The following is a 26346-nucleotide window of genomic DNA, read 5'->3' as shown; positions in this document are numbered from 1 at the left end:
ATTTTTTGTCACAAATAATATATTATAAAGAAGGCTTCTTGTATACTAATTAATTCAGTTTAATATAATATACATGCTGTACCTAAATGTTTTTCTTTATTTATTGAGTTGTATGCATGCTGTAGTAATCTAGCTGGTATATACACAAAGAAATGAAAAGTAGAGCTAGTTGCTGGGGCACTCTTCGAAAAGTACAATTAAAATATAACTTTTATTAAATATAAATCCATAAAATATATGGTACCAAGATTCCCCAAGAATAAATTAATCAAGTACATATAGGTCTAGTTAGAGTACAAGATCCTGAGGTAATCCTCTGGCGAAAATATTTAGCAATTTATTACCATTCCAATGGGTGTGAAGGTATTAATTTAGGAAGAGGTAAGGATGTTTTACCATAAGATGGGTAAAGCAAACAGTAATATGGTTGTGGTGCCAGTCGTAATTGGGGTCCCATATATTCCTCTCTAGTCTACGGCACCTAGTATTCCCTGGGGGTCTCCCCTCCAAGTACTGACCAGGCCTATCACTGTTTAGCTTCCAAGATCAGACGAGATTGGGCACTTTAGTGATGTATGGCTGTAGTGATAGTTTATGAGGAAAGGTAGATTGCCCCCACCTAGGCCAGAGCAAGAACACAACCAAATAGTAAATGTAGGACTATCACGATAAGAAGTCCACTTTTTAATATAAAAATATAGTGTTCCAAAAAGGTTAACGCATGAGCATACCTTAGTTGTTACACATATATTGTACACCAACACTGTCAAACAAATTGTGCAGATAAATATATGTATAATGGTTATTTTTCATGTAACAATATTCAACAGAATACAATAGATCACATTTAGATCCACATGGGATATTCACAATGAATATAACACCAGATATCACATTAACCCTAGATGGCTCACCCTTGATAGAGAGTATCGCAAGACAAATAATTTTCACTGATAATACATATCAAATTATCTTAAAGACTCTTTTTATCACATTGGTTGAATTTTTTTTAGGTTGCATATATAACAGGTAACCTGTTAATAATTTGGTAAAGAGCCAGAAGAATAGGGTTATATATACTTTATACAGCAGCAATCATATATAACTAGCTGCAGAACATACTCATTCTAAAGCAGGTGCATATCCTATGAATATGATTGCATGGAGTCATTGCATCCGTATGAATGTCTTATATGTCTTTCACCATGTATCTCTCTAGGTTATTAAGTATACAATATATTGAGAGGCCAATTGCAGGGATACAGAAATCCTAGTGCAAATACATAGCACTGTGTCCCCTTAAATTACTCAACATCTCTCTCACATATTCATGAGACTAGCTGCAAAAGACATAACTCTTATAGCAATTACATATCCCAGTGGTTTGACAAGATTGATCTTAGCAGCAGGAAGTACATTGCCTGCTCCAAGGTAAGCCCATGTATAACAGATGTAGGTATAAAACCTCCTATACTAATACGATACCATCCCCATCGTGGTGGGAGCCCAGAGTCCAGTCCGTGCACTGACTGTTTGGTTCTCCCGTGGAAATAGCAGGTAAGAGGACGCGCGTTTCGCCCGACTGAGGGCTTGTTCACCTCGTGTGTGTAACGTCACACACAGCTGCTAGTTAAGTAGAAGGAATATTCATGTCTCCCGTCTTCTGGGAGATGTCATTGGATGTTGGGCGATTGCCCAAAGGATAGGCCACGCCCACCGTTTACATCCCTATACAGTCATGTGACTGGTCCCTGCAGCCAATCTCAGAGAAGGTGGAGTAGAGCATGCTGGTACATGTAGTCTAAGTCCATATGGTTGGCAAATTGGAGTTGTGGAATAAAGTACTAATGAAATAAAGCATGCTGGTATGTGTAGTCTTATTCCACTTGGTTGCTGTTCATGATATGATGATAAGTTTAAGATATATATATGTGTTTATAAATGAACATTAAAAAGGAGGGATTTACAAAGTACAATAAACGATAGAGAGTATTATCCTCACATTAATTTTCCTTTTTTGCTTGGTATGGTTCATGCCATGATATCATTTCAGGATGGATGTGAATAGCTCTCATATAAATCAGCAAACTCATTCATACTCTTAGATATCTATCAGAATCCAGATTCATAGATCTTTTATAGAAAAGATTGTAATACAATCGTTTAATAAGAGTCTCTCCCAAGGAATACAGTCTGTGGACATTACTAACAGTACTACATACAAGATACAGCTGACATCCTCAGGAAATTACATGACATTAGAAATGGATACACATCATTACCTAGTCACTCTAGACGTGGTGTCCTTATACACTTGAATTAACCATGATCTGGGCCTACAGGCCGTTGAATATTTCCTTAAAATGGACCATGCCAATTCCATAAATTTCTCCTGGACCTTCTGAAGTTCATCCTGACTAAGAACTATTTTACGTTCGGAGACTGCTTTTACTTACAGAAAAGAGGAACGGCAATGGGGGCAGCTTGTGCCCCCACGTATGCCAACCTTTTTATGTGTAGGTGGGAGCGGGAATTCGTTTTTGGTGAAATGAGAGAACAATATACCCAATATGTAGGAGGATGGTGGAGGTACATAGATGACATCCTCATGATATGGGAAGGAGAAGAAGATCTGCTCGTTGAATTTATACAAGAACTTAATAATAACAACAGTAACATAAAACTTACCCATTTCTACAGTCAAGAATCTGTTACTTTCTTGGATTTAAAAATCTACAAGCCAATGATGGTATTTTACAAACAGAACTATATAGAAAGGAAACAGCAACAAATAGCCTACTATATCAGACCAGTGCACATTTTCCCCCCACAGTTGAAAATCTCCCGAAGGGGGAATTCTTAAGATTGAAACGCAACTGCTCTGAAGTACATGTATATAAAACTAAAAGTCGGGAACTGGAGAATAGGCTAAGAGAAAGAGGATACAGCAAAAGATGTATAAAATGAGCACAAGCATGCATCTCTGAAATATCCAGAGAGAAGTTGATTTTCAATGACTGTGAACAACAATCAAATGACCAAAAGCCCAACATGAATAAGGAAGGTTTAAGATTTATCGGCAACTTCTGTAAAGAATGGAGAACCATTCAGGACATCATTCAACGACACTGGCCGGTCCTCCACTTAGACAAAGATCTGTCATCAATTTTGGATAAGAAGGTAGCGATGGGTTGGCGACGATCAAAAAACTTAAGAGACAAACTTGTACATAGCCATTATGTGAAATGTCCTAAGGGTGTCAATAAAACACAAGGATCCTATGCCTGTGGGACCTGCAAGGCATGTCCTTATATGACAAAACAAGAAAAAGTGATTGATAAGTATGGGACTGAGATCAAAATCAGAGATTTTATCAATTGCAATACTTCATGTGTGATATATTGTCTCACTTGTAGTTGCAACCTCAGGTATGTTTGCATGACCTCGAGAAACCTGAAATCACGTATTCTTGAACACGTTTCGTCAATAAGAAACGCTGTCTCAGACAAAGCTAAATTCAAGAAACTTACATCAGTTGCACGTCATTTTTACACATGTCATAACAACAATTACAAAGAACTTCAGGCATTTGGGTTAGAAAAGATCCATATGGGCAAACGAGAAAGTATGTGGACTTTTAAATTGGGTGCTCTTAACCCACACGGAATGAACGAATACATAAATTACAGCGTATTCCTATAAAGAAAAATTTCTATATATAAAAAACTCTTACACACTCTTCTCTTGGCAACTACCTTGGAGTCATATGGTCTCACTATTTAGGATTTTCTGACTATAAGGGTCATATGATAATATTTCCATCAGAGTTATAACATACATCTGACCACTAATTAGATCTAATAATATATAATCCAAATAGAAATTAAAGTCGTATGGGTGCACTCTTTAATACATTATTATTATGTAATTATAGTATTATTTTATACTATAATGGAATAAAGGGTTTAGGATTGTCACTTTATTTTCCTGCCCTCCCTTCACACCCCCCTTTTTTCCTTCCCCTCTCTTGTTTTTTGTTATTCACCAGATCTCTTTCTTTATTGTGTTAATTTTGTTTCACATTTTCTATCACTCATAAGAATTAACCTTATTGGTTACCTATCATGTTTCATTTTATACTCACCTATTCACTTAGTAAACACTAATCTATAGTTATCCATTTTTTTCACTATTTTCATGCTCACTGCATGAATATATAAAGTTTGCATTTTTCACCAGTGGTAATATATTTACCTAACCAGTAACACGGTTCATATATCTTTATATTTTTCTTTACATTTTCACGCACTTTCTGTGTCGGTAACACAGCAGGAGGACTGACTATTCACCATAATATTTTTTGCTAAGAAATTAGTATTTTTCCTAACGAGATAAGATGTATTATATCTATGCTATATTAACCTTTACTAACATATAGGCTATTTGATTAGTCAATGTGGCACATATGCGACTATGGCTAAATAAGCAGTAGATCATAAAAGGCTAATAAGATGTAGATGTGACCTTGAATACCCGCTGCCCAATAAGCATATAGTATATCATGCTATTAATCGTTCACATATGTACGCCTTTAATTTGTTATAATAATTTTGCATTTATCACTGGTGGTACTATATTCACTTATTTTTCAATGATATCATATTTACCTATTTAGCTCACATATTTCACATACCTTGTTTGTTTTTATATGTTTCTATGTACTCTCTGTGGTGGTGTTACTGACTGAGGACTAGTTACTCATTACTTTGTATTATTAATAATTCAGCCTATCACTAAAAGATATTAGACTTAATATTTTTGTTTTATTAACCTTGTTAATATATGAATATCCCTTTTTCTTTTTCCTTTTCCTTTCCCTATATAAATCACCTGAATAGTAATAAGGCATTCACAATACCTTTTAAAAAAACAAGCAGTGTAGGAAAGGGTTAATGAGCTGCTATTAAGACCCCAGCTGTCTGCTGATTAACAATTACATAATATATCCTGTTAGTAATGTCCACAGACTGTATTCCTTGGGAGAGACTCTTATTAAACGATTGTATTAAAATCTTTTCTATAAAAGATCTATGAATCTGGATTCTGATAGATATCTTAAGCTGGCCACACACTAGACCAACTTTCATCCAACCATCCAACTAGTTGATTGGTTGGAATGAAAATCTGGTAACGTATGGGAGTAAATGATGATCAGGAATTTGCTCCTAAATGCCAGAGAACAGATGAAAATGGTTGTCAGACAAGTTTGTTAAATGTTTGATCTAAACAATTTGTTCAAACAACAGTTTTTGTCCATTTTCCGGCGTTTGGGAGCAAATTGCTGATTGTCATTTGCTTTCATACCTTACCAGATTTTCATTCCAACCAATCAACTAGTTGGCTGGTTGGATGTAAGTTGGTCTAATGTGTGGCCAGCTTAAGAGTATGAATGAGTTTGCTGATTTATATGAGAGCTATTCACATCCATCCTGAAATGATACTTTATTCCACAACTCCGATTTGCTAACCATATGGACTTAGACTACATGTACCAGCATGCTCTACTCCACCTTCTCTGAGATTGGCTGCAGGGACCAGTCACATGACTGTATAGGGATGTAAATGGTGGGCGTGGCCTATCCTTTGGGCAATCGCCCAACATCCAATGACATCTCCCAGAAGACGGGAGACATGAATATTCCTTCTACTTAAGTAGCGGCTGTGTGTGACGTTACACACACGAGGTGAACAAGCCCTCAGTCGGGCGAAACGCGTGTCCTCTTACCTGCTATTTCCACGGGAGAACCAAACAGTCAGTGCACGGACTGGACTCTGGGCTCCCACCACGATGGGGATGGTATCGTATTAGTATAGGAGGTTTTATACCTACATCTGTTATACATGGGCTTACCTTGGAGCAGGCAATGTACTTCCTGCTGCTAAGATCAATCTTGTCAAACCACTGGGATATGTATTTGCTATAAGAGTTATGTCTTTTGCAACTAGTCTCATGAATATGTGAGAGAGATGTTGAGAAATTTAAGGGGACACAGTGCTATGTATTTGCACTAGGATTTCTGTATCCCTGCAATTGGCCTCTCAATATATTGTATACTTAATAACCTAGAGAGATACATGGTGAAAGACATATAAGACATTCATACGGATGCAATGACTCCATGCAATCATATTCATAGGATATGCACCTGCTTTAGAATGAGTATGTTCTGCAGCTAGTTATATATGATTGCTGCTGTATAAAGTATATATAACCCTATTCTCCTGGCTCTTTACCAAATTATTAACAGGTTACCTGTTATATATGCAACCTAAAAAAAATTAAACTAATGTGATAAAAAGAGTCTTTAAGACAATTGTGATATGTATTATCAGTGAAAATTATTTGTCTTGCGATACTCTCTATCAAGGGTGAGCCATCTAGGGTTAATGTGATATCTGGTGTTATATTCATTGTGAATATCCCATGTGGATCTAAATGTGATCTATTGTATTCTGTTGAATATTGTTACATGAAAAATAACCATTATACATATATTTATCTGCACAATTTGTTTGACAGTGTTGGTGTACAATATATGTGTAACAACTAAGGTATGCTCATGCGTTAACCTTTTTGGAACACTATATTTTTATATTAAAAAGTGGACTTCTTATCGTGATAGTCCTACATTTACTATTTGGTTGTGTTCTTGCTCTGGCCTAGGTGGGGGCAATCTACCTTTCCTCATAAACTATCACTACAGCCATACATCACTAAAGTGCCCAATCTCGTCTCTTGGAAGCTAAACAGTGATAGGCCTGGTCAGTACTTGGAGGGGAGACCCCCAGGGAATACTAGGTGCCGTAGGCTAGAGAGGAATATATGGGACCCCAATTACGACTGGCAGAGCACCACAACCATATTACTGTTTGCTTTACCCATCTTATGGTAAAACATCCTTACCTCTTCCTAAATTAATACCTTCACACCCATTGGAATGGTAATAAATTGCTAAATATTTTCGCCAGAGGATTACCTCAGGATCTTGTACTCTAACTAGACCTATATGTACTTGATTAATTTATACTTGGGGAATCTTGGTACCATATATTTTATGGATTTATATTTAATAAAAGTTATATTTTAATTGTACTTTTCGAAGAGTGCCCCAGCAACTAGCTCTACTTTTCATTTCTTTGTGTATATATCGTTCTTTTGAGCTATGGGAGCACCACCAACGAATCCTAAATGATATCATCGGAGTAATAATGACCCATGGTTGGTTTTCTGGATATTATTGAAATGGGATAACTAGCTCTGTGCAGAATCTTTTCTTGTGTTTTGTGTAATCTAGCTGGTGCAAGAGCTTAAAGAAAGACATTTAACTGTATTAACTATTCAATTAACCTATGTGCAGCTCTAATGTCTTCAGTTACCTGGTAGATGATCTGGAGACTTAAATTTATATGTAATATTTCTACATTGAAGTATCTCCACTATCAACTGCTCCCCATCTGTCTTCATTTCTTTTTTCAGGGCAATTTTGATTTCACCGATGACGTGGGTTTTACCTGCAAAGTAATTTGACAGTGTAAGTATAGTCTGACATTAGAGTTTATATCATGAAGTAATATTTCTGGTCTCCTGTTCACCAGGGTGCCATTCATCACTTTTCTGCTGTTGTGAACTGTACTTTGTAATTTGTTACTGTTACAAAATACAAACGATTTGCACTTAACGCCTTGAAAGAAAATAATGTCTTTTTTTCCAGCATATCTTGCAGGGAAGAAACACAATAACCATGAAAGACTGCTTTGTATTGCAACTTGGAAAACTAAATCAGACTCTTCAAGTCTTCAACAAGCTCCAGTGAATTAATGTTTCCATGGTGAGCCCTTTTCTATTTAATGCCACTGTAAGCAATAAAATACATGAGTAATAATGTTCCACATGCTGTGATAAAAGGCTGCAAAGAAAAACTCTTTGAAGCATTAATACTTTTTAAAATACAATTTAATACATAAAGTTGCAGTAATGTTCAAATATGATTAGAAAATACAAAAATAAGTTAGTCATGATTTGTACTTCGTGTTTCCTGTTTTTTTTTTGTGCATTATAAATGTCTGTAACAAAGCAATGATAGCCTTAGCATATATTGGCGGCTTTTAATGCTGCTAGACATGATGATAATAATTAATAATAATAAGAAACATGATTATTCTAAGGAAAAAGTGTCTTTATTGCTGGTAATTTACAACAGTGCACAAAGCTTACATACTACTGAATGACGCCACAGTCTACTCCAGGTCTGTTACAAGTACTCTGGGCCTGATTCAGACCTGGTCGCTCTGACAGAGTGCTCGCTCTGAATTAGGGCCGGGTTTTTCTTTTTTAGAACGGCCTCCTGGCCACTCGCATAGCTGTGGGTGACCACCCACAGCATATGCGAGCGACCAAAAAGATGGTCGCAATGGTCAAGACCATCGCGACCATCGGGCTTGTGACGAGACCCTGCGGTAGGGTCTCGCTGCCGCAAGCCCAGGAGTGATTTTGGCTCTGTCAGAGCCAAAATCACTCCCACTGACATCATTACTGATGTCAGTGGGGCCGGCTTCAGACGGTAGGCGTTCCCATGGGAACGCCTCCGTCTGGCAGCCACGCCCCCGGCACGCCCACCAAAGGGGGCGTGCTGTTACTCACCATCGACAGCACGCCCCCTTTGGTGCGAGACCCCGAGCGCGTATTCATCATCGCTCGCCGGGTCTCGCGCATGCGCACGACAGAGCTCCCCCCGTCGTGCGCATGCGCATTCACACAACATTGACCCGCTTGCGAGCGTCCTTTGCTCGCGAACGGGTCTGAATGACCCCCAGAGTTGTATGTAAAGTGTAAATTGCGCCCACTTTCTGCGTTAATAAATGCAGATTTCCACCTGTATTCAGTGTTGGCCGCAACTACGTGACCACATCACCCTCATCCAACCATTGCTGAAAATGGACATCATCTACATCAGCAGCAGCACACATTTGCACAAGTCGTGAAGGAGACAGGAGATCTGACTGAAGTTGGACAGATTTCTGCAGCCATATACTCACCTTTGAGTAACTAGCAATTCCTTCAGTACATCCACGAAACATGTATTCTATGTTTGCCTAGTTCTTCTACCCAATCAGCTGCAAGTGGATATATGACTGATTGCTTGATTCAGTAGGGGATGCAAGGGAGAGAACGCACACACACAAGCGATGTTTTTGCACTGCACATGCATATGCATTGCACTGCGCATGCGTGAACTTAGCCAGTGTGATCGGGTAAGGGTACGCAGGCTACACATAGTGTGTACGCAGGCCTATCCGATATTGATTGTCAGGAAGTGCCATTTGTGGGTGGTGACGGGGGGGTAGTCGGGTGAATGCAGGTGTGCCTGTGCGTTGGGACACCGTTATAGGGGTGTGCATAATTAAGGCAGTGCGGCTGCATATGCAGACAGATGACTCAATGCACTAAGAAAGTTGCCAAAATCCTGCGGCAGGTCAGGTCATCCTCTATTGTGCGTCCGATGGTTCTCGATGTTACTGATGTTTGCGCTATCCTGCGTACAGATTGAGCATTGGGTAAAGGGATATGGGCGGCACTATGTATTGCTGGGCATCTGCATTCTTGTGCTGCAGTTGCCGTGTATGCATTGATTAGCATATACACGCAGCGGCCGAGTGCATGCGTTCTCTCCCTTGCGTCCCTTGCTGAATCAGGCCCTGAGATCCGTATGATTCTAAATAGCCTGTAATTGCTCTAAATTGTATATAAAGGCCAGACACAAGTGCTGTTTGCTAAAAATCACAAGATCCATCCTTAGATGGAACTGTGTGAAACTCTGAATATGTGTTTAATAAGAAACCTGATGATGCTAGCACGATACCTATACCTAAGAAGCACATACTACATGTAAATCATGCTTGCCTACTCTCCCGAAGCGCCTGGGAGGCTCCCAAAAATCGGGTGGCACTCCCATCCGCCTCGTAGAGTTCGCAAGTCTCCTGGATCCGGCTGCTACTTGCTCACAGCCAACCACTGGGCGGCCGATGTTGCGATTTGCAATGAATGGCATCATCGTGGCCCCACTTCAAAATGTCGGTAATCATGCTACTGTGTAGCGGGAACAGGACCACAATGATGCAATTGTGACAACACACCAAGCAGCCTGTCCACTTTCCCTTGACACCCCTACCCCTGCTGAGCCAACCTGGCTGCCCCCTTCTGGAGGAGGCAGCCAGGAAGTCGGCAAGTATGATGTCAATAAATCAGTCCTTATTGTCATGATTAATTTAAGCCATAAATGAAGGTTAATTGAGTAATAATTAGGAGCAAAATAGAAATGTTTATTTAATTAAATAAAAAAGTTTATTTTAAAGTTGTAGTAGGTTGCACTTTGTTTTAACAGTTGAGCTATATGCACCATGTATGACGACGGCCGATCCAATGCCCGACATATTGGGCGGTCCCCACACATTGGGCCTAATTCAGACCCGCTCGCAAGCGGGTCGATGTTGGCCCAGTGCGCATGCGCACGACGGAGGCACCTCTGTCGTGCGCATGCGCGAGACCCGGATAGCGACAGGCCGTCGCTATGGGTCTCGTACCAAAGGGGGCGTGCTGTCGATGGTGAGTGACAGCACGCCCCCTTTGGTGGGCGTGCCGGGGGCGTGGCTGCCCAGACGGAGGCGTTCCTATGGGAATGCCTCCCGTCTGGGGCCGGCCACACTGACATCACAAGTGATAGAGCTGAAAGCACTCCAGGGCTTGCGGCAACGAGACCCTACCACAAGGGTCTCGTCGCAAGCCCGATGGTCGCAATGGTCTTGACCATCGCGACCATCTTTTTTGGCCGCTCGCTATAGCTGTGGGTGGTCACCCACAGCTATGCGAGCGGCCAGGAGGCCGCTCTAAAAAAAGAGAAGGATGGCCCTGATTCAGAGCGAGTGCTCTGTCAGAGCATCCAGCTCTGAATCAGGGCCATAGTGCGAAGTGGTGGCCGACCGCCTGATATGCCGGCACCTCCCTTCCTCACCAGCATAGCACAACATGGGGTCATACATCGCATCCCCTGATCGAGTGAATTTTCCGTAAGATCTGGGGATGCGATGTACGACCCCATGGGAGTGCGCACGGAATGATACAGTATCATACCAATACACGGCACGATATTATATCGTGCCAATCCGTCAGCACTAGACTGTTTCTATAAGGGGGGGTGCCACAGCCACAGCCAGGGAGACCCTTTCACCGGAGAGCTGGGGACCCCCCCAAAAAAGGGGTCCACCTCTCCAGGGCACTCCAGGCCTAGACTGATAGCCCAGGGCTATCCCCAGCACCCCTGGCAGGTGGGTGCCAGGTTGATAGTGTAGGGCGGTGCCCTGGAGAGGGGGACTGCTTTATTGGGGGGGGTCCCCAGCTCCCCAGGGATCCCTGACCTGGGCTGACTAGTGGTTAGGGGTAATGCTTTGGCATTGTGACCCAGTAATAGGGTTTCCCTGGCTGTGGCATTACCCCTCCCCACTAGAACCAGTCCGATGCTGGTTCTGGAATTTACAGGGGAACCAGGACAGGTTCAGAGCCCAGTGCTGGTTGCACTTAATACGAGGGACCCCTACATCTTTTGTCCCCTGTATTTTGGCAACCAGGACTGGTTCTGAACAGCCTGGTGCTGGTTGTGCTTAATACGGGGACCCCCTACGTCATTTGTCCCCTGTACTTAGCACAAGCAGTGCTGAGTCTCCAAAGCCTGATGCTGGTTGTTCTTTTGGGGAGGGGGCCATGCTGTTTTTTTGCTAACTTTAAAATATTAAAAACTCTGGGTACTTACAGATGTGTCCACATACATCTATCCTCTGTGTGCCACAAGTCACGCTACACATAATACGGTAGCTCCATGTGACTCTTTTTGTGCGACTTTTTACCTTCAAATGCATAATAGGTAGTACAAGCAGCTTCTGCTGATTAAAATGATATGCAGCATGTGTCACTCACAGACAGGGCCGGTTCTAGACCTTCTGGAGCTCAGGGCGAATGTTTCCTTTGGCGCCTCCCTACTGTAGCAAGAGGGACAGTGCGTGCCAGAGGCATGCTGCAAAATATAGGGGTGTCGCTTCATGGGGAAGGAGTGTGGCCACAGAATAGTACTAATTCCCATTAAACCACACAGTAGTGTCCGTTATTCAGATTACACCACACAGTAGTGTCCGTAATTCACACTACAGCACACAGTAGTACTCCTTACGCACATTACATCTCAATAAAGCCCCTTACGCACGATACACAATAGAGCCCCGTATACACGTTACACCATAGTAGAGACACTTAAACATGTTACGTCACAGTAGAGCCCCTTTTACAAATTATGCCATGGTAGAGCCCTTTATACATGTTACAATGCAGTAGAGACGTTTATACACTGTAAGACACAGTAGAGCCCCTTATACACATTATGTCATGGTAGATACACTGCAGGATACGGGGATGGGGTAGAGCACACAGCGCAGGCAGCTGCATCGCTGCCCGTTGTAATATATATTAGCAGTGGTGCATCCGGCTGAGAAGAAGCTGAGTGCACTGCTATGATTAAACATTGCAGCGGACGGTAGACGGTCAGTGGTGGTGGCACATACACGTGTGGATTGCGGCATCCTCATAACCCTCTATATGCTGGGAAATGTTGTTATCCATGTTAAAACACTTAAATATGAACACTGCCCCCCAACTGAAAACCCTTATACTAACAAATCTTAAGCCACGTATCCACTAGACGATATCGTTAACGTTCATTATATCGTCCAGTGGATATGCCGTCAACGACCAGCAATGCGTGCTCCCACTGGTTGTTGACGACATCATACATCGCCCAAACCTGCAGTCCAACCTGACGATATGAATGATATCGTTCAGTGTGTGTGCGCAATGTCGTTAAGGACATTGAGCACAGTACTGCCGGCAACACACTACACAAAATTACTCATGGGTCGAATAGTGCAGTGGATACAGTATGCGCCATAACACTCTTTCACACAACCACAGCCTCCGCCCCCTCCCCACCGACAACTCTCTCACACACCTATCTCCCCCCCCCACACAGAACACCTATATATATCCTTCCACCACAAATCCCCTTGCTCACCATTGTGTCTCAGCGGGCGGCAGGATCCGGCTTGCAGCACAGAAGATCAACAAGCAGCCCAGGGACTGTTACACAGCAGCAGCCACCGGGTCTTCACTTCTCTATTCAGGGGCTCATTTATTTATTATCCATTTGTTATATCTATCTAGTGTGAATATATTAATAAAAATCTACATCCCACACTGTGCTCCCCTTCCACCATCCCAGAAACTGCTCCCCTTCCCTTAGCTACATTAACACAGGTCTCCCCTTCCCTTAGCTACATTAACACAGGGCTCCCCTTCCCCTAGTTACATTAACACAGGGCCCCCTTCCCTCTAGTTACATTAACACAGGGGCCCCCCTTCCCCTAGTTACATTAACACAGGGCCCCCGTTCCCCTAGTTACATTAACACAGGGCCCCCCTTTCCCTAGTTACATTAACACAGGGGCCCCTTCCCCTAGCTACATTAACACAGGGCCCCCTTCCCCTAGCTACATTAACACAGGGCCCCCCTTCCCCTAGTTACATTAACACAGGGCCCCCTTCCCCTAGTTACATTAACACAGGCCTCCCTTCCCCTAGTTACATTAACACACGTCCCCCTTCCACTAGTTAGATTAACACAGGGCCCCCGTTCCCCTAGTTACATTAACACAGGGCCCCCTTCCCCTAGTTACATTAACACAGAGCCCCCCTTCCCCTAGCTACATTAACACAGGGCCCCCCTTCCCCTAGCTACATTAACACAGGGCCCCCCTTCCTCTAGTTACATTAACACAGGGCCCCCCTTCCCCTAGTTACATTAACACAGGGCTCCCCTTCCCCTAGTTACATTAACACAGGGCCCCCTTCCCCTAGTTACATTAACACAGGGCCCCCTTCCCCTACTTACATTAACACAGGGCCCCCTTCCCCTAGTTACATTAACACAGGGCCCCCCTTTCCCTAGTTACATTAACACAGGGCCCCCTTCCCCTAGTTACATTAACACAGGGCCCCCCTTCCCCTAGCTACATTAACACAGGGCCCCCCTTCCTCTAGTTACATTAACACAGGGCCCCCCTTCCCCTAGTTACATTAACACAGGGCTCCCCTTCCCCTAGTTACATTAACACAGGGCCCATTCCCCTAGTTACATTAACACAGGGCCCTCTTCCCCAACTTACATTAACACAGGGCCCCCTTCCCCTACTTACATTAACACAGGGCCCCCCTTTCCTTAGTTACATTAACACAGGGCCCCCCTTCCTCTAGTTACATTAACACAGGGCCCCCCTTCCCCTAGTTACATTAAAACACAGGGCCCCCCTTCCCCTAGCTACATTAACACAGGGCTACCCTTACCCTAGCTACATTAACACAGGGGCCCCCTTCCCCCAGTTACATTATTACAGGGCTCCCCTTCCCCTAATTACATTAACACAGGGCCCCCTTCCCCTAGCTACATTAACACAGGGCCCCCCTTTCCCTAGCTACATTAACACAGGGCTAACATGTTGTCGGCAGAGTTTTAGACATCGAATGGAGCAATTTAGTCGCATTCGATGTCATTCGACCTTAGTAAATGTACCCCGCCCTAAGTGTGCTCCTGCTCCCGTCTTTTCTGTTCCACACTGTGATTTGGGCCTCTATTTCCCACTGATAACCACATTTGTGCTTTCCAGACTTCTCCTGTACAACTCCACACTTATGGAATACACTGTCATGTCTTACTACTGTATATTACATTTTTTTAAACACTGCTTACAAACTCACCTGTTCTCAAATCCTAACAATCTGCTGCCAAACTACATCCTTGTTGGTTCGGCCTCCCTATGCTAACATTCTCACTCTTTCCATTCCCCCTATTTGTGAAAGCATTGTACCTATTCACTAAATTATAAGCATTCATGCATTATTACCTGTATAAGATATTTCTAACTGAAAACATCTGCATCAGGTATATAGAGGTATATGCTTATTCCTAACCATGGGCGAGCAGGGCATGGGGCACATTCTCCCTGGGCTGGTCCCATTTTAAATGCTCTGGGCCAATGCCTGTTAATTGTTTAGGGAACATGAAGATAGCTTTTTTTGTTGTTAGGGCGCCACCTTAATCCCTTCTCCGCTCTATATCAACTTTGGAGCTGTTTGCTGCAGAGAAAGGTGGGAGAAGGGGTAAATGGCCATGGGAATCTGCTTGATGTGTTTTTTTTAACATTTCATTTTAATATTGCAGCGCATGAGCAGGGTCAGACGTGATCTGGTTCTCTTTCTGGATGTCACCTGGATGACTGCCTCTCTCATTTCTTTCTCCTGCTGCTCTTTGTTAGTCTCATACCTCTGAAAACTGTTTCACTGGCTACTCATCCACTTCAGAATACTGTTCAAACTCTTCATTCTCACAAACTAAGCCCTAAATCACTGAACTTCCTCGTACATCTACAAAACCTTATTCATGTCCACGATCCCTTACACCCTCACCTATTCTCTGCTCACCTCCTCTCACTCCCTCATCCAAGATTTCTCATGTGCTGCTCCATTCCTCTAGAACTCCCTACTACAATCAAACTATCTACCAGCATCCGCATCTTCAAACAAGCCCTTAAGACTCACCTCTTCATAGAAACCTTCCTCCCCATTCTATTAACTCGTCACTCATCATCCCCTCTGTCCGCCTACCTACTCTCTGTCTCAGTTTACCCTTCTGGTTAAACCGTAGGTCTTACAGACAGGGCTTCTTACCTCCTTTTCTCCTCCTAGCACTATCCCTGCCACTAATGTGCACTCCTTGTTTTTTCCCTGTTCCATACCATGAACAAATATCCTACTGTGCATGTGCAGGTCACCGGGGAAATGGCGCAGCAGCCATTTTCACGGAATATTCCTTACTGTGCATACGCAAAATGCTGTTAAAATGGCCACAGTGCCATTTTGGTAGTGACACGGGACTCCGGAGAGGTAAGTATTGAATAACTGGGTGCAGGGTGTGTGGTGTAGGCCCTTCTGGACCCAGGGGCCCGTGTGCACTGCACACCTTGCACCCATTATAAATACGTCCCTGATATTATTAAAATAATAATTACTTGCGTTCAGCTCTGCATTTTCACCCATAAAGTGCAATTTACTGAACTAGAAAGAGATGATTATGACAGAGAAAATTGTCACTACTGTATATTCTGATCATTAACCACACCTACTGTTAGTTTTGGGGAAACAAGACTTTTGAAAGTGTAGGTAATTTGAAAGACAAATCATCAGTATCAATTTGTTCTTGGTTTCTTGGAATACAGTACAAATAGGCAGTGGCGTATCTATAATGGGTGCAGTGTGTGCGGAGCAACATTGCTGCACCCATGACCACCGCCGCAGGAACTCCGATATGGAGGATTGCATGGAAGTCACCTGGGCCCCCGGGGAGAATACTCAGCGTGTCACCTACCACTGCACCTGATGTCTCACCACGCTCGCTAGTGAGGGGAAACCGGCGCTGAGATAAGTAACAGCCGATCCCAGACTGAATCCTGACAGGATGTTTCTGGGGTGGCAAATAGACTACCAGACGTGTGTATTGCAGGCATGTTGGTGTCAGCAAATCCATATAAGGACGCAGTTGCACTTACACCGGTTGACAATGTTCAGCCGGATATTCTGCGCCTGCCACTGGGCAGATGCAATGTTCAATGGTGTGGCCATTGCTGCGCTGATAGTGTGCCTTTGAATGGACATCGGCGGATTCACACTGCAACCACTGGCCATCTCAATAGGATGCCATCAGAATAAAGATGCAGCTGCTACTATAATAGCGTCCACCTCTGAATCATCCTCATAATGTACAGCAGCATCTTCCTATCTAAAAACACAAATCAGACTTATTCATGTAGAGATGTTTCCTCATACATATAGCCTCAATATGCCATGTGCCACAAGATGCCTGGTGTGAGTGAGCCGCCAGGTCCTGTGCTACTCTGCTAGCCGGGTGTATTTTTGCCCGAAAATGCGTTTTAGTTGCAATGTGATTTGACTGCGATGCACCAGGAGACTGTGTTGATTAATGTGATATGCAACACTTGTATATCTGTGTGCGACTGAATCTGTATACAAAGCACAACTGAACTTGCCGTGGAAAAAAGCCACGGGTGCTGCATTGCACATGCCCCGGGTGCTGGATTATAGGGGGTGCCGAGATGGTCAGAGACAAAAAGCGTGAAACCTGTGATGAGTTGGATGCATGCCGTGGTGGGTATAGGCTTCGGAAGGTAGGCCAGGGCGAATTATGGGGGTGGCGTCATAAAATCACGCATGCTGAAGAACAATGTGCGAGGAGCCTGTTGCTGCCTTAAGGAGGAGCAAGAAAATGATCCAGGTAAGGGGTGGTGGTGGGAAGGGTAACACAGACACAGTCTGCTCCTGCAGAGATATAGGGGAGAGATACACAGGCTGCTGCAGTGTTACGAGAAGGGGGGATACACAGACTGTTATAGAGATACCAGGGGTGGGGGGGTTTCTGAAAGGGCAGTCTATAGTTGTGTTAGGGGAGGGGGTAAATTACTACCTTGCCCCGGATGACAAAAATCTTAGTTTAGGCCCTGGGCCAGAGGAGGGTGGGAGAACTGCGATACATTGCTCAGCTAGATTAAATGGAGTGATCAAATAAAGAGTGCTACCCTACACCTATATTTATCACTCTCTCCATTCTAGGATCACTTACTATGCCTTCTAGGGCTAATCCTTCTGACCATCGGCATCCTGACCACCGGGATCCTGTACCCAACCCCTCTATATAGGACCATGAGTCAGGAACTATTTAATATTTTAGACGTAAGTAATGCCAAAATGTCCCAAAGGTCCTAAACAGCTTTTTTCGGCTTAGGTCATGTATAATTAGTGTGGGAAAAGTTACATTCTCATCTAGGGGTGTAGTAGTTATTAAATCCCAACAGTGGCAGCCCGGCAAGGGTAAAGATCCCGATCGTCCCTAAGGTAAGTAGCGCTAACCTAATTCTACCCCCTAACCCTAACCCCCCCTTAGCGGTGCATAACCCTAACTTCCTCCCCAAGTGCCTAACCCTAATCCCCCCTCTAAGTGCCTAATCATAACCCCCCCTTCCTCGCTGCTTAAACCTAAGTCCCCCGGGTAGGTGCCTACCCTAACCTCCCCCAGGGGTGCCTAACCCTAACCTCCCCCGGGGGTGCCCAACCCTAACCCCCCTTCCCCTAGCCTAAGCCTAACCCTCCCAGTGGCGCCTACCCCTAAGTTTCCCCGGGAGCCCTAAACCCAACCCTCCCCCCCCCCCGCGGCTGTCCGCACCCGGCGCCCGGCTTACCTTCATTCAGTATGCCGGGCGGCGGCCTTCCGCCGTATGGTTAGTGACAGGCGTTGAATTTTAAATGCCTGTCATTAGTACCACACTGGGATTTGAGAGTCTGGAAGCCGGCGGTCGGCATTTAGACCGTCGGCATCCAGACTACATCCCTCATCTAGTCCACAAGACATACAGTATTATAATATGATTGGCTAATTGTATTCTCCTGATGGTCATTTTAATCAATGCCCTAAGTGTAACTACACTGGTGAATTCTGAGCATTATTTTTGTATTACCCTAATATAGAATAATTTTGGGATATATGCATATGAACAGAGGGCCTGATTCAGCATGGATCGCTATTGTGATCGCAGCTACGATTAAGCATGCAGTTCAATTGCGATATTATGAGTATGCTAATTCCTTGCGATCACTATGCCCTCGCAGCATTACACAAGGACATCCACTTTACCTTACACACATCCATAATGTTTAGCAAGACTGCAAAACAATCATGAACCTCATCGCACGCACTGAGTCACTGAGCTGCGTCAGGTATTGCAGTGGATAATTTATGCACGCCCATGCAACGGCATTGAAACACACTGGCTGCCTGTGTTTTGCCAGCAACCCCCCCCGTCACCTCCCACAAATGGTACTTCCTGTCAATCACTCTGCGATGGGTAAGTGTAGTCACTGCGATCACAGTCCTGATCGCAGTAGCCAGTTCGCGCACGCGCACTGCAATGCATATGCATGCGCAGAACCAATAATTGCCCAATTGCATGTGTATTAACAACTACGATCCAAGCCCCGAGTCTAAAGAAAATATGTAGCTGAAGACCAAATATTAATAAGGTGCGTAGGGACGGTGTTAGCAAAGAATACTTAACATCACTCTACTAGTAGCCTATAGGGGTGTTATATAAAAAAAAACAGCCCCAGGGTGCTCAGCACAAGGTTAGTGCTTCTACTGTGCACGGGAGTGCCAAAAACAGCACGCCTCCCCATCACTGAGACTACCAGCACTGTACTCAAAGCACAGGAGCTTTTCCTGATCACCTGTGGAGCCAGAATAATATACACTACAAGATTAAAAATAAGTAAACACATACATGGGGCCAAATGTAATAGGGTGAGAGTTTAGAAAATATGAGAGTTTAGCAGTAAACTCTCACACTAATACATTGGTCGAGTTTAAATCGTTAGAGTTTTTTGAGTCTAAAAACATTTAAATTTGCATCTTCTCGGACTCTATTACATTGGCCGAGAATAAAAAGTGAGAAACATTACTGCTACATTTTCTAAACTCTCACCCTATTACATTTGGCCCATGGTTTTAAAATAAACTTCAACTGAATAAAAGACTCACAAAACTTTGCACTTTTCTGAATATAATATAAAATCTTCATTCTTGTTGGACTTAATAGGAACTCTTTCATCTTCTGTGTTTAACCATAATGGTCCAAGTGAGTGATATAAAGGTGTTACTATTTTTTTTTTTTTTACATATTCTGCTGTACTATTTGTCTAACATCATTTATTTCAACACCAGAGTCCTCTGGAAAGTCAGAGTAGGTTTCACCAGAGACTTGAATGGAGCCATGACCTAATCACCTCCTTCTGCCACTCCCCACTCTGCTATCACAACTTTGCAGATTTCTTTGTCTTAACTTCAACATATTCCAATATTTTAATAGTTAAGAGCCATCCTAATCATCATCTAAATGGAAAGTGGGCACATTTTTGATGAATAACTGAGAGCCATTAGTATTTGAACCTGCATTGACCATCCTGAGTAGAGCTTCTTTATCATGTTTATGAAAGTTTTCATCTTCAAATTTCACTCCATATAGATTTTCTACATATGTTCATATTATTTTGAAAATATCCACCCTAGAGCAAGATTCATTTATGTATTATTCTATGGACAGTACGTCATTTAAAATGTAAAGAATTTCCTGTTGTTTGCCCAACAACTTTTTCACCAGTGCACTGTGGTCGGAAAATCATAGACGATTTCATGAGCACGTCAGCAAACAACTCAAACACAATTTGACCCACTTCCATGCCTCTACAACAAAAAACACCTGGAAGTTTAACTGGTGGATTGAAACACAGTGTCACTCGAAAGTTGGATTACCGCACTTATACTTCTCCTGTGCTCGTTCTCTGAAACAGATATCTGTCTTCGCAGAAAGCGCTATTTTCCAGGGAAGTTCTGAGGCAAGAGTCCTAGGGGTAAATTTACTATAGTTCGATTTGGCATTTTGAGTGATTTGAGGTGCGATTTTCATTCGATTTGTATTCCATTTTGCATTTGGGTATTTACAAAATTTTAGTCAAATCGGCCTCAAATTGAACATCGGGAAAACATTGGTACTTTTACATAGCCCAACACACAAAACCCTTATTTACTATCATTCGGTTTGAAATCGACCTCAAAATCGGACTTCAAATCGAACTTCAAATCACCAAATGAATAGACCTGCTTCATGCTTTCGATTTGAGCATGAGCAGGTCAGATTGACACAGATACATGCAAACATCAGTGAGATGCCTGCATGTATCTGACTGTAAAAAGCAAATAAAGAGTTAAATGTTTATAAAAAATTACGTGAGGTCCACCCCCAAAACAGAACCAGCCCCGGACTTTGCAAACCCAGTCCTGGTTGACTAATTACAGGGAAAAAATTGCGTAGGGTCTCCCTGTACTTAGTTCAACCAGCAACTCAAAGATGGGAACCGCAGGGTAACTTTAGTTACCCTGCGGCTCTCAATTGAGTTCAATGGAGGGAGCTGTTCATTGGCTGAGAGGCGGGGCCTGACCGCTCTCAGCCAATGAACGCTTAGACATGGACCTTCAAAGGAGGAAGCCACCTCTGAGCGCTTCATTCGGAAAGTAATAATCATCCTGGTTAGGATAGTTATTTTAACAACACCTTGGATGCCTACTGGACAAGGGGACCACTCGAGGTAATATAGGTGAGTATGTGTGAGTGTGAATGTATGTATTAAACTTATACTGTGTAAGGTGTGTGAGTGTTTTTTTCAACATTTCTTTACAGGTGAACTACAGGTCCCAGTGGGCCCTTAATGCCCCGCATGCTGGTACTTGTGGTTCTCCAAGTACCAGCATGTCGGAGAGGCTTGCTGGGACCTGCAGTTCTACTGTAAGGACAATGATTTTATTCTTCTATTTTTACACTACACTAACACAATCAACCCGCCACCCACCTCCCAGGGGTGGCGGGGATAGCCCCAGGCTATCAGCCTAGGCTAGGGGTTCCCTATAGAGGGAGATCTCTTTATTGGAGGGGTCTCCAACTCCCCAGGGATCCCTGGCCTGGGCTGACTAGTGGTCAGGGCTGATGCTGCGGCTGGGGGGCCAGTGATAGGGCTTCCCTGGCTGTGGCATCAGTCCCCCATTAGACTTACAGGGAGACCCTATGCAAATTTGTCCCTGTAATTCCAGAACCAGGACTGGTTCCCATAGCCCAGTGCTGGTTGAACTAAGTACAGGGAGACCCTACGCATTTTTTTCCCTGTACTTAGTCAACCATGACTGGGTTTGCAAAGTCTGGGCCTTGTATGCCTCTGCCCGATTGACAGGCAGAGACATTGAAGGGGCGTTGTGGGGGTGAGGGCAGCTGCCGTTGCCAGAAACAGGGTGTGTCCACCCCGTTTTCCAGGACTGGCAAGCCCAGAGACTGCGTGGACGTATGCAGTTTTCTGGGCTCGCATGCAGGCCAGGTTGAGCAAGCTGACGCTTACTCAGCTGGCTGGCTGCCCGGTGCCGTCCACCATCATGACCATCGACCACCGATGGTCGCGATGTTGATCCCAGCCTGCAACCTCTTTTTCAGTGCTGGGATCGCAAATACAGCAGGGGGTGTCATACACCTCCTGTGGTATACAATCAGGAAGCCGGCTGCCGTATTCCCGACAGCCGGCTTCCCGACTGCTTTATATATATCTATATCTAGACACCTGTCATTTCCCCGACGCCGGGAGACCGGTGCCCGGCATCCCGATCGAAGGGATGCCGGGTGCCGCGAGCGGACAGCCGCGGGGGGGGGAGGGTTAGGTTTAGGGCACCCGGGGGGGGACTTAGGGTTAGGCACCCCCCTGGGAGGGTTACGGTTAGGATAGGGGGAGGGAGGGTTAGGGTTAGCCACCCCCGGGGGGGACTTAGGGTTAGGCACCCCCCCGTGGGACTTAGGTTTAGGCAGCGGGGAAGGGGGGGTTAGGGTTAGGCACTTAGAGGGGGGATTAGGGTTAGGCACAGGGGGGGAGGTTAGGGTTAGGCACCCCTAAGGAGGGTTAGGGTTAGGGGGGCTAGGTCAGTTGATATTTACCTTACCACGATCGGGATTTCCAGCGCTGTCGGGCTTCCGCTGCGGGGCTCTGCTGTTTTGTCGGGCTGCCGCTGCCGGGATTCGAACTCCCGGCCATGCGGTATTTCATACCAATTCCCCTCCTGCTGCATTTGCTTTATTGCCTGCAAGCAGCTATGCAATTGAGATCCTTGCTGAATCAGGCCCTATGTCACCAAATTAGAATTTTTTATATTTTTTATTTTCAAATGTAACTTGCCGCCACATGTTGGCCACACCCCCAAATTCAGTACAGGGGAGGGGGGGCGCCGAAACATACCCTTGCTCCGGGCACCATGGCACCTAACTACTCCTCTGAGCGCAGAACAAGTATTAGCATACAGCTTAGTGAATGAGGAGGCACCAGGATACAGCCGACCTCAGACCCGTTAAGTGTATGCCGGATGCCGAATGCAGCATTTTCTGACAGAACATTATATATTGATTTTCCATTCATTGGTTTGGTGAACAGCAAATCAGCTTGTAAGAAACTAAGAGAAGAGTGTTTTACGAGCCATTTCTGCAAATCGACCCTTAGTAGATTCTTGCCTTAGAGTGATGTGACTCAGTTTAACAGGTATGTAGTAATGATGTTTACATTCACTATGTCGACATTCATAATGTCAACATCAGAATGTTGAACGTTATGATGTCATCAAAGTTGAAATGTCGTCATAAGACATGTTGACATAGTGTCGGTGTTAGAGTTAGCATTAGGCAGTGGCATCCCTCCACTGGGTGACACCTGGTGCGGTCAGTACTACAGCTGTGTAGTGCATGCGCGTGCTGTTAAAAGGGGGCGTAGGCCCAGGGCCGAATAAAGGCTTGTGGGGGCCCTGGGGCAACTAAGTTGTGGGGTCCCCCACCAAGCCACACGGAGCCTACCCTCCCACCCCCGCCACACGGAGCCTACCCCCACCCTCCCTGATTACTTACCTTCTGGCTTTGTGTTGTGAATGTAGCAGCACATGCAGCGTTGCTGCATAGAGCGCAGAGCAGCTACTGAGGCCTGACATCAGTGATCAGCATCGCGGATAGGATGTGTCACGTGATGCTGATGAGGGGACTCGGGAGCCACTCTGCGCTCTATGCGGCAGCGCTGACTGTGCTGTTGCATACAGAACACAGATCTGCGGCAGCTCAGCCCCCATCCGGGAACAGGGTACACTGGACACCTGCTCTCCGCAGGGTCACCCCGACGCTGTGTGGGCAGGGGCAAATTCAGGATTTTCTGGGGAGGGGGGGGGTTATATAAATTAGATATATTTTTTTTGATAATTTTTTGGTTTTTTAATTTATTTATGCACATGTGTATTAAACAAGCACACATTATAAATATATATATATATATCTATATGTAGCAAACGTATATAATATATATATATATATTAAATTCACACATATATTTTATACACACACAAGCACATACATACACACTAACACATATATATACTAATGAACACATACATGCACACATATACAATATACACACACATAAACACATACATAGACACATATACAGTATACACACACAAACACATACACACACAGCAGTATACACAAACACTAACACATATATACACATTAATACATACATACACATATATACACAATAAAACAGTACATGCAGTATACACACTTACTTTTTATGCAGCTGCTGCTGACATCCTTAGGCTCCGCGACCTCGTGTCGTAATGCCACGTTTTGCAGGTCATTTGGGGGCGGGGCTTGTCATATTGGCTCCGCCGCCTCCGGCCACGGTAGCAGGAGGAATTGGTCCTTCAGGGGGGTTTCTAGCTACTCAGAACTCCCCCTGCGTACTCTAGAGGTGGGGGTCCCTCTGTGTGTGGGGGCCCAGGGAAAACTGCCCCTGTCGCCCTCCCCTTAATCCGGCCCAGTGTAGGCCTCATGGTAAGGGGTGTGGCCTCCTGGTAAGGGGATGTGACCTCATGGTCCAAATCCCAAATTTTGTCTCTCCGGGGGGGGGGGGTCCCAGAGGTGCGGACTGACCCCGGGGACCAGGGTATTTGCAGTACCAGTTGCGTCACTGTGTCAGGAGCCGAGTGCTGCATGTAATGCTACAGTGCAGCACACGGCTCCTGTCACTGAGTGGGAGTCGGCACTTTGGTGTCAGCCCTGTGCGGCCCACTTGTGATGCCACTGGCATTAGGGTTAGGCTCACTTGAAAAATGTATTGCTGACATTGTGACCATGTTGGCATTTAATCAATACCGATATGCTGCATGCTGAACATGTCGACATATTGTCTATCAGCATATGCACCATGTTGACATTATCAATGTCGACATGACTATTGACAAACTGATATAAAGAATCCATTTAACAAGAAGATGTATAGCAGGATATGCTATTTTATACAAGCTATTGTAAAATGATGCAAATAATTAACATTACAGGTATGGAATTATTTATAGGGAAATCGATCATCCAAATAAGCTCCATAAAAAATCCACAAAAAGTAGAAGAGAAAGACCAATATTTGCTGTTGCACAGTAAATGTCATGCACATATGAGCACTGTATATTTCTTCCTACAGGCACTATGAGAAGTGCTACTAACCAATGTAATGAGGAGAGGCCAGGGGCAATATTGGGAAAAACATAGTTATTCTTTAAACGTGATATAGAATCTTTTATGCGTGATACTTTATTTTTTTTTATTAAAAAAATGTCCCAAGAATTCTGGATAATACATCCTATGTCTAATATAATTTAGAAAATATATGAAATATTCACATTACTTTAATCAGGCCCCCGTTTCCATCGACCAACCCCTGTCACCACCCACAAACGGCTCGTCCTGTCACTAATTCTAGTGAGGGGTCTGTGCACAAAACCCAAATCAAGTGTCAATATTAAAACAATAGCCTTATTCATGGACTTAGTTATGTAGTACCCAGTGGCATATCTATAATGGGTACAGGACACACTTACGTACCCTCCCGATTTGTCTGGGAGCTTCCCGAAAATCTGGTGCCACTCCCGGCCCCCTGGAAAGACAGGCAAGCCTCCCGGTCCCCGGCAACCCCCCCGCGGTTCCACGATAAACCCCAGCAGCAGGGGAGACCCGTGATACGATTCGAGCTGAATCGCGTCATCGTGGCCCCATCCCCTGCTTCACATTGCCGTTAATCACTACATTGTAAAAAGGGGGTGGGGCCATGATGACGCAATCGCACGGCCCCACCCCGACCCTTTTTGTGAACCCCCCTTCCCGGAAGGAGGGAGCTAAAAGTCGGTAAGTATGGTGCACAGACCCATCGCTAGAATGGGTGACAGGACATGCCATTTGTGGGTGGTGGCAGGGGTTGGTCAATGGAAACGGGGGTGTGATGGTGCGAAAACAGGCGTGTCTGTGCGACTTAACGCCGTTTCAGAGGTGTGCATAATTAAGACGCAGCGTCAACCACGTGGCATGGTTGAATTACACTATGAAGTACTCACATGGTTGAATTACACTATGAAGAATTACACTATGAAGCTTGCGGTAGGGTATGGTCAGCCACAA

At 44.3% G+C, this 26346-nt stretch overlaps 1 protein-coding gene across 2 annotated transcripts in view; it reads right to left on the bottom strand.

The window, feature by feature from the left end:
• PCLO (piccolo presynaptic cytomatrix protein) overlaps positions 1-26346 on the bottom strand; it is a 345027-nt gene that overhangs the window by 18296 nt on the left and 300385 nt on the right. For both annotated transcript variants that reach the window (XM_088468800.1, XM_088468802.1), the window contains one exon: positions 7438-7572. In XM_088468800.1, the coding sequence (XP_088324926.1) occupies positions 7438-7572 (135 nt within the window). The remainder of the gene's footprint in view (positions 1-7437; positions 7573-26346) is intronic.

Source organism: Taudactylus pleione, unplaced genomic scaffold, assembly GCF_031769625.1.
Source record: "Taudactylus pleione unplaced genomic scaffold, aTauple2 ptg000086l, whole genome shotgun sequence".
Classification (NCBI taxonomy): domain Eukaryota; kingdom Metazoa; phylum Chordata; class Amphibia; order Anura; family Myobatrachidae; genus Taudactylus; species Taudactylus pleione.
The sequence above is the reverse complement of the archived record's forward strand: the minus strand, read 5'-3'. Positions and strand labels throughout refer to the sequence as shown.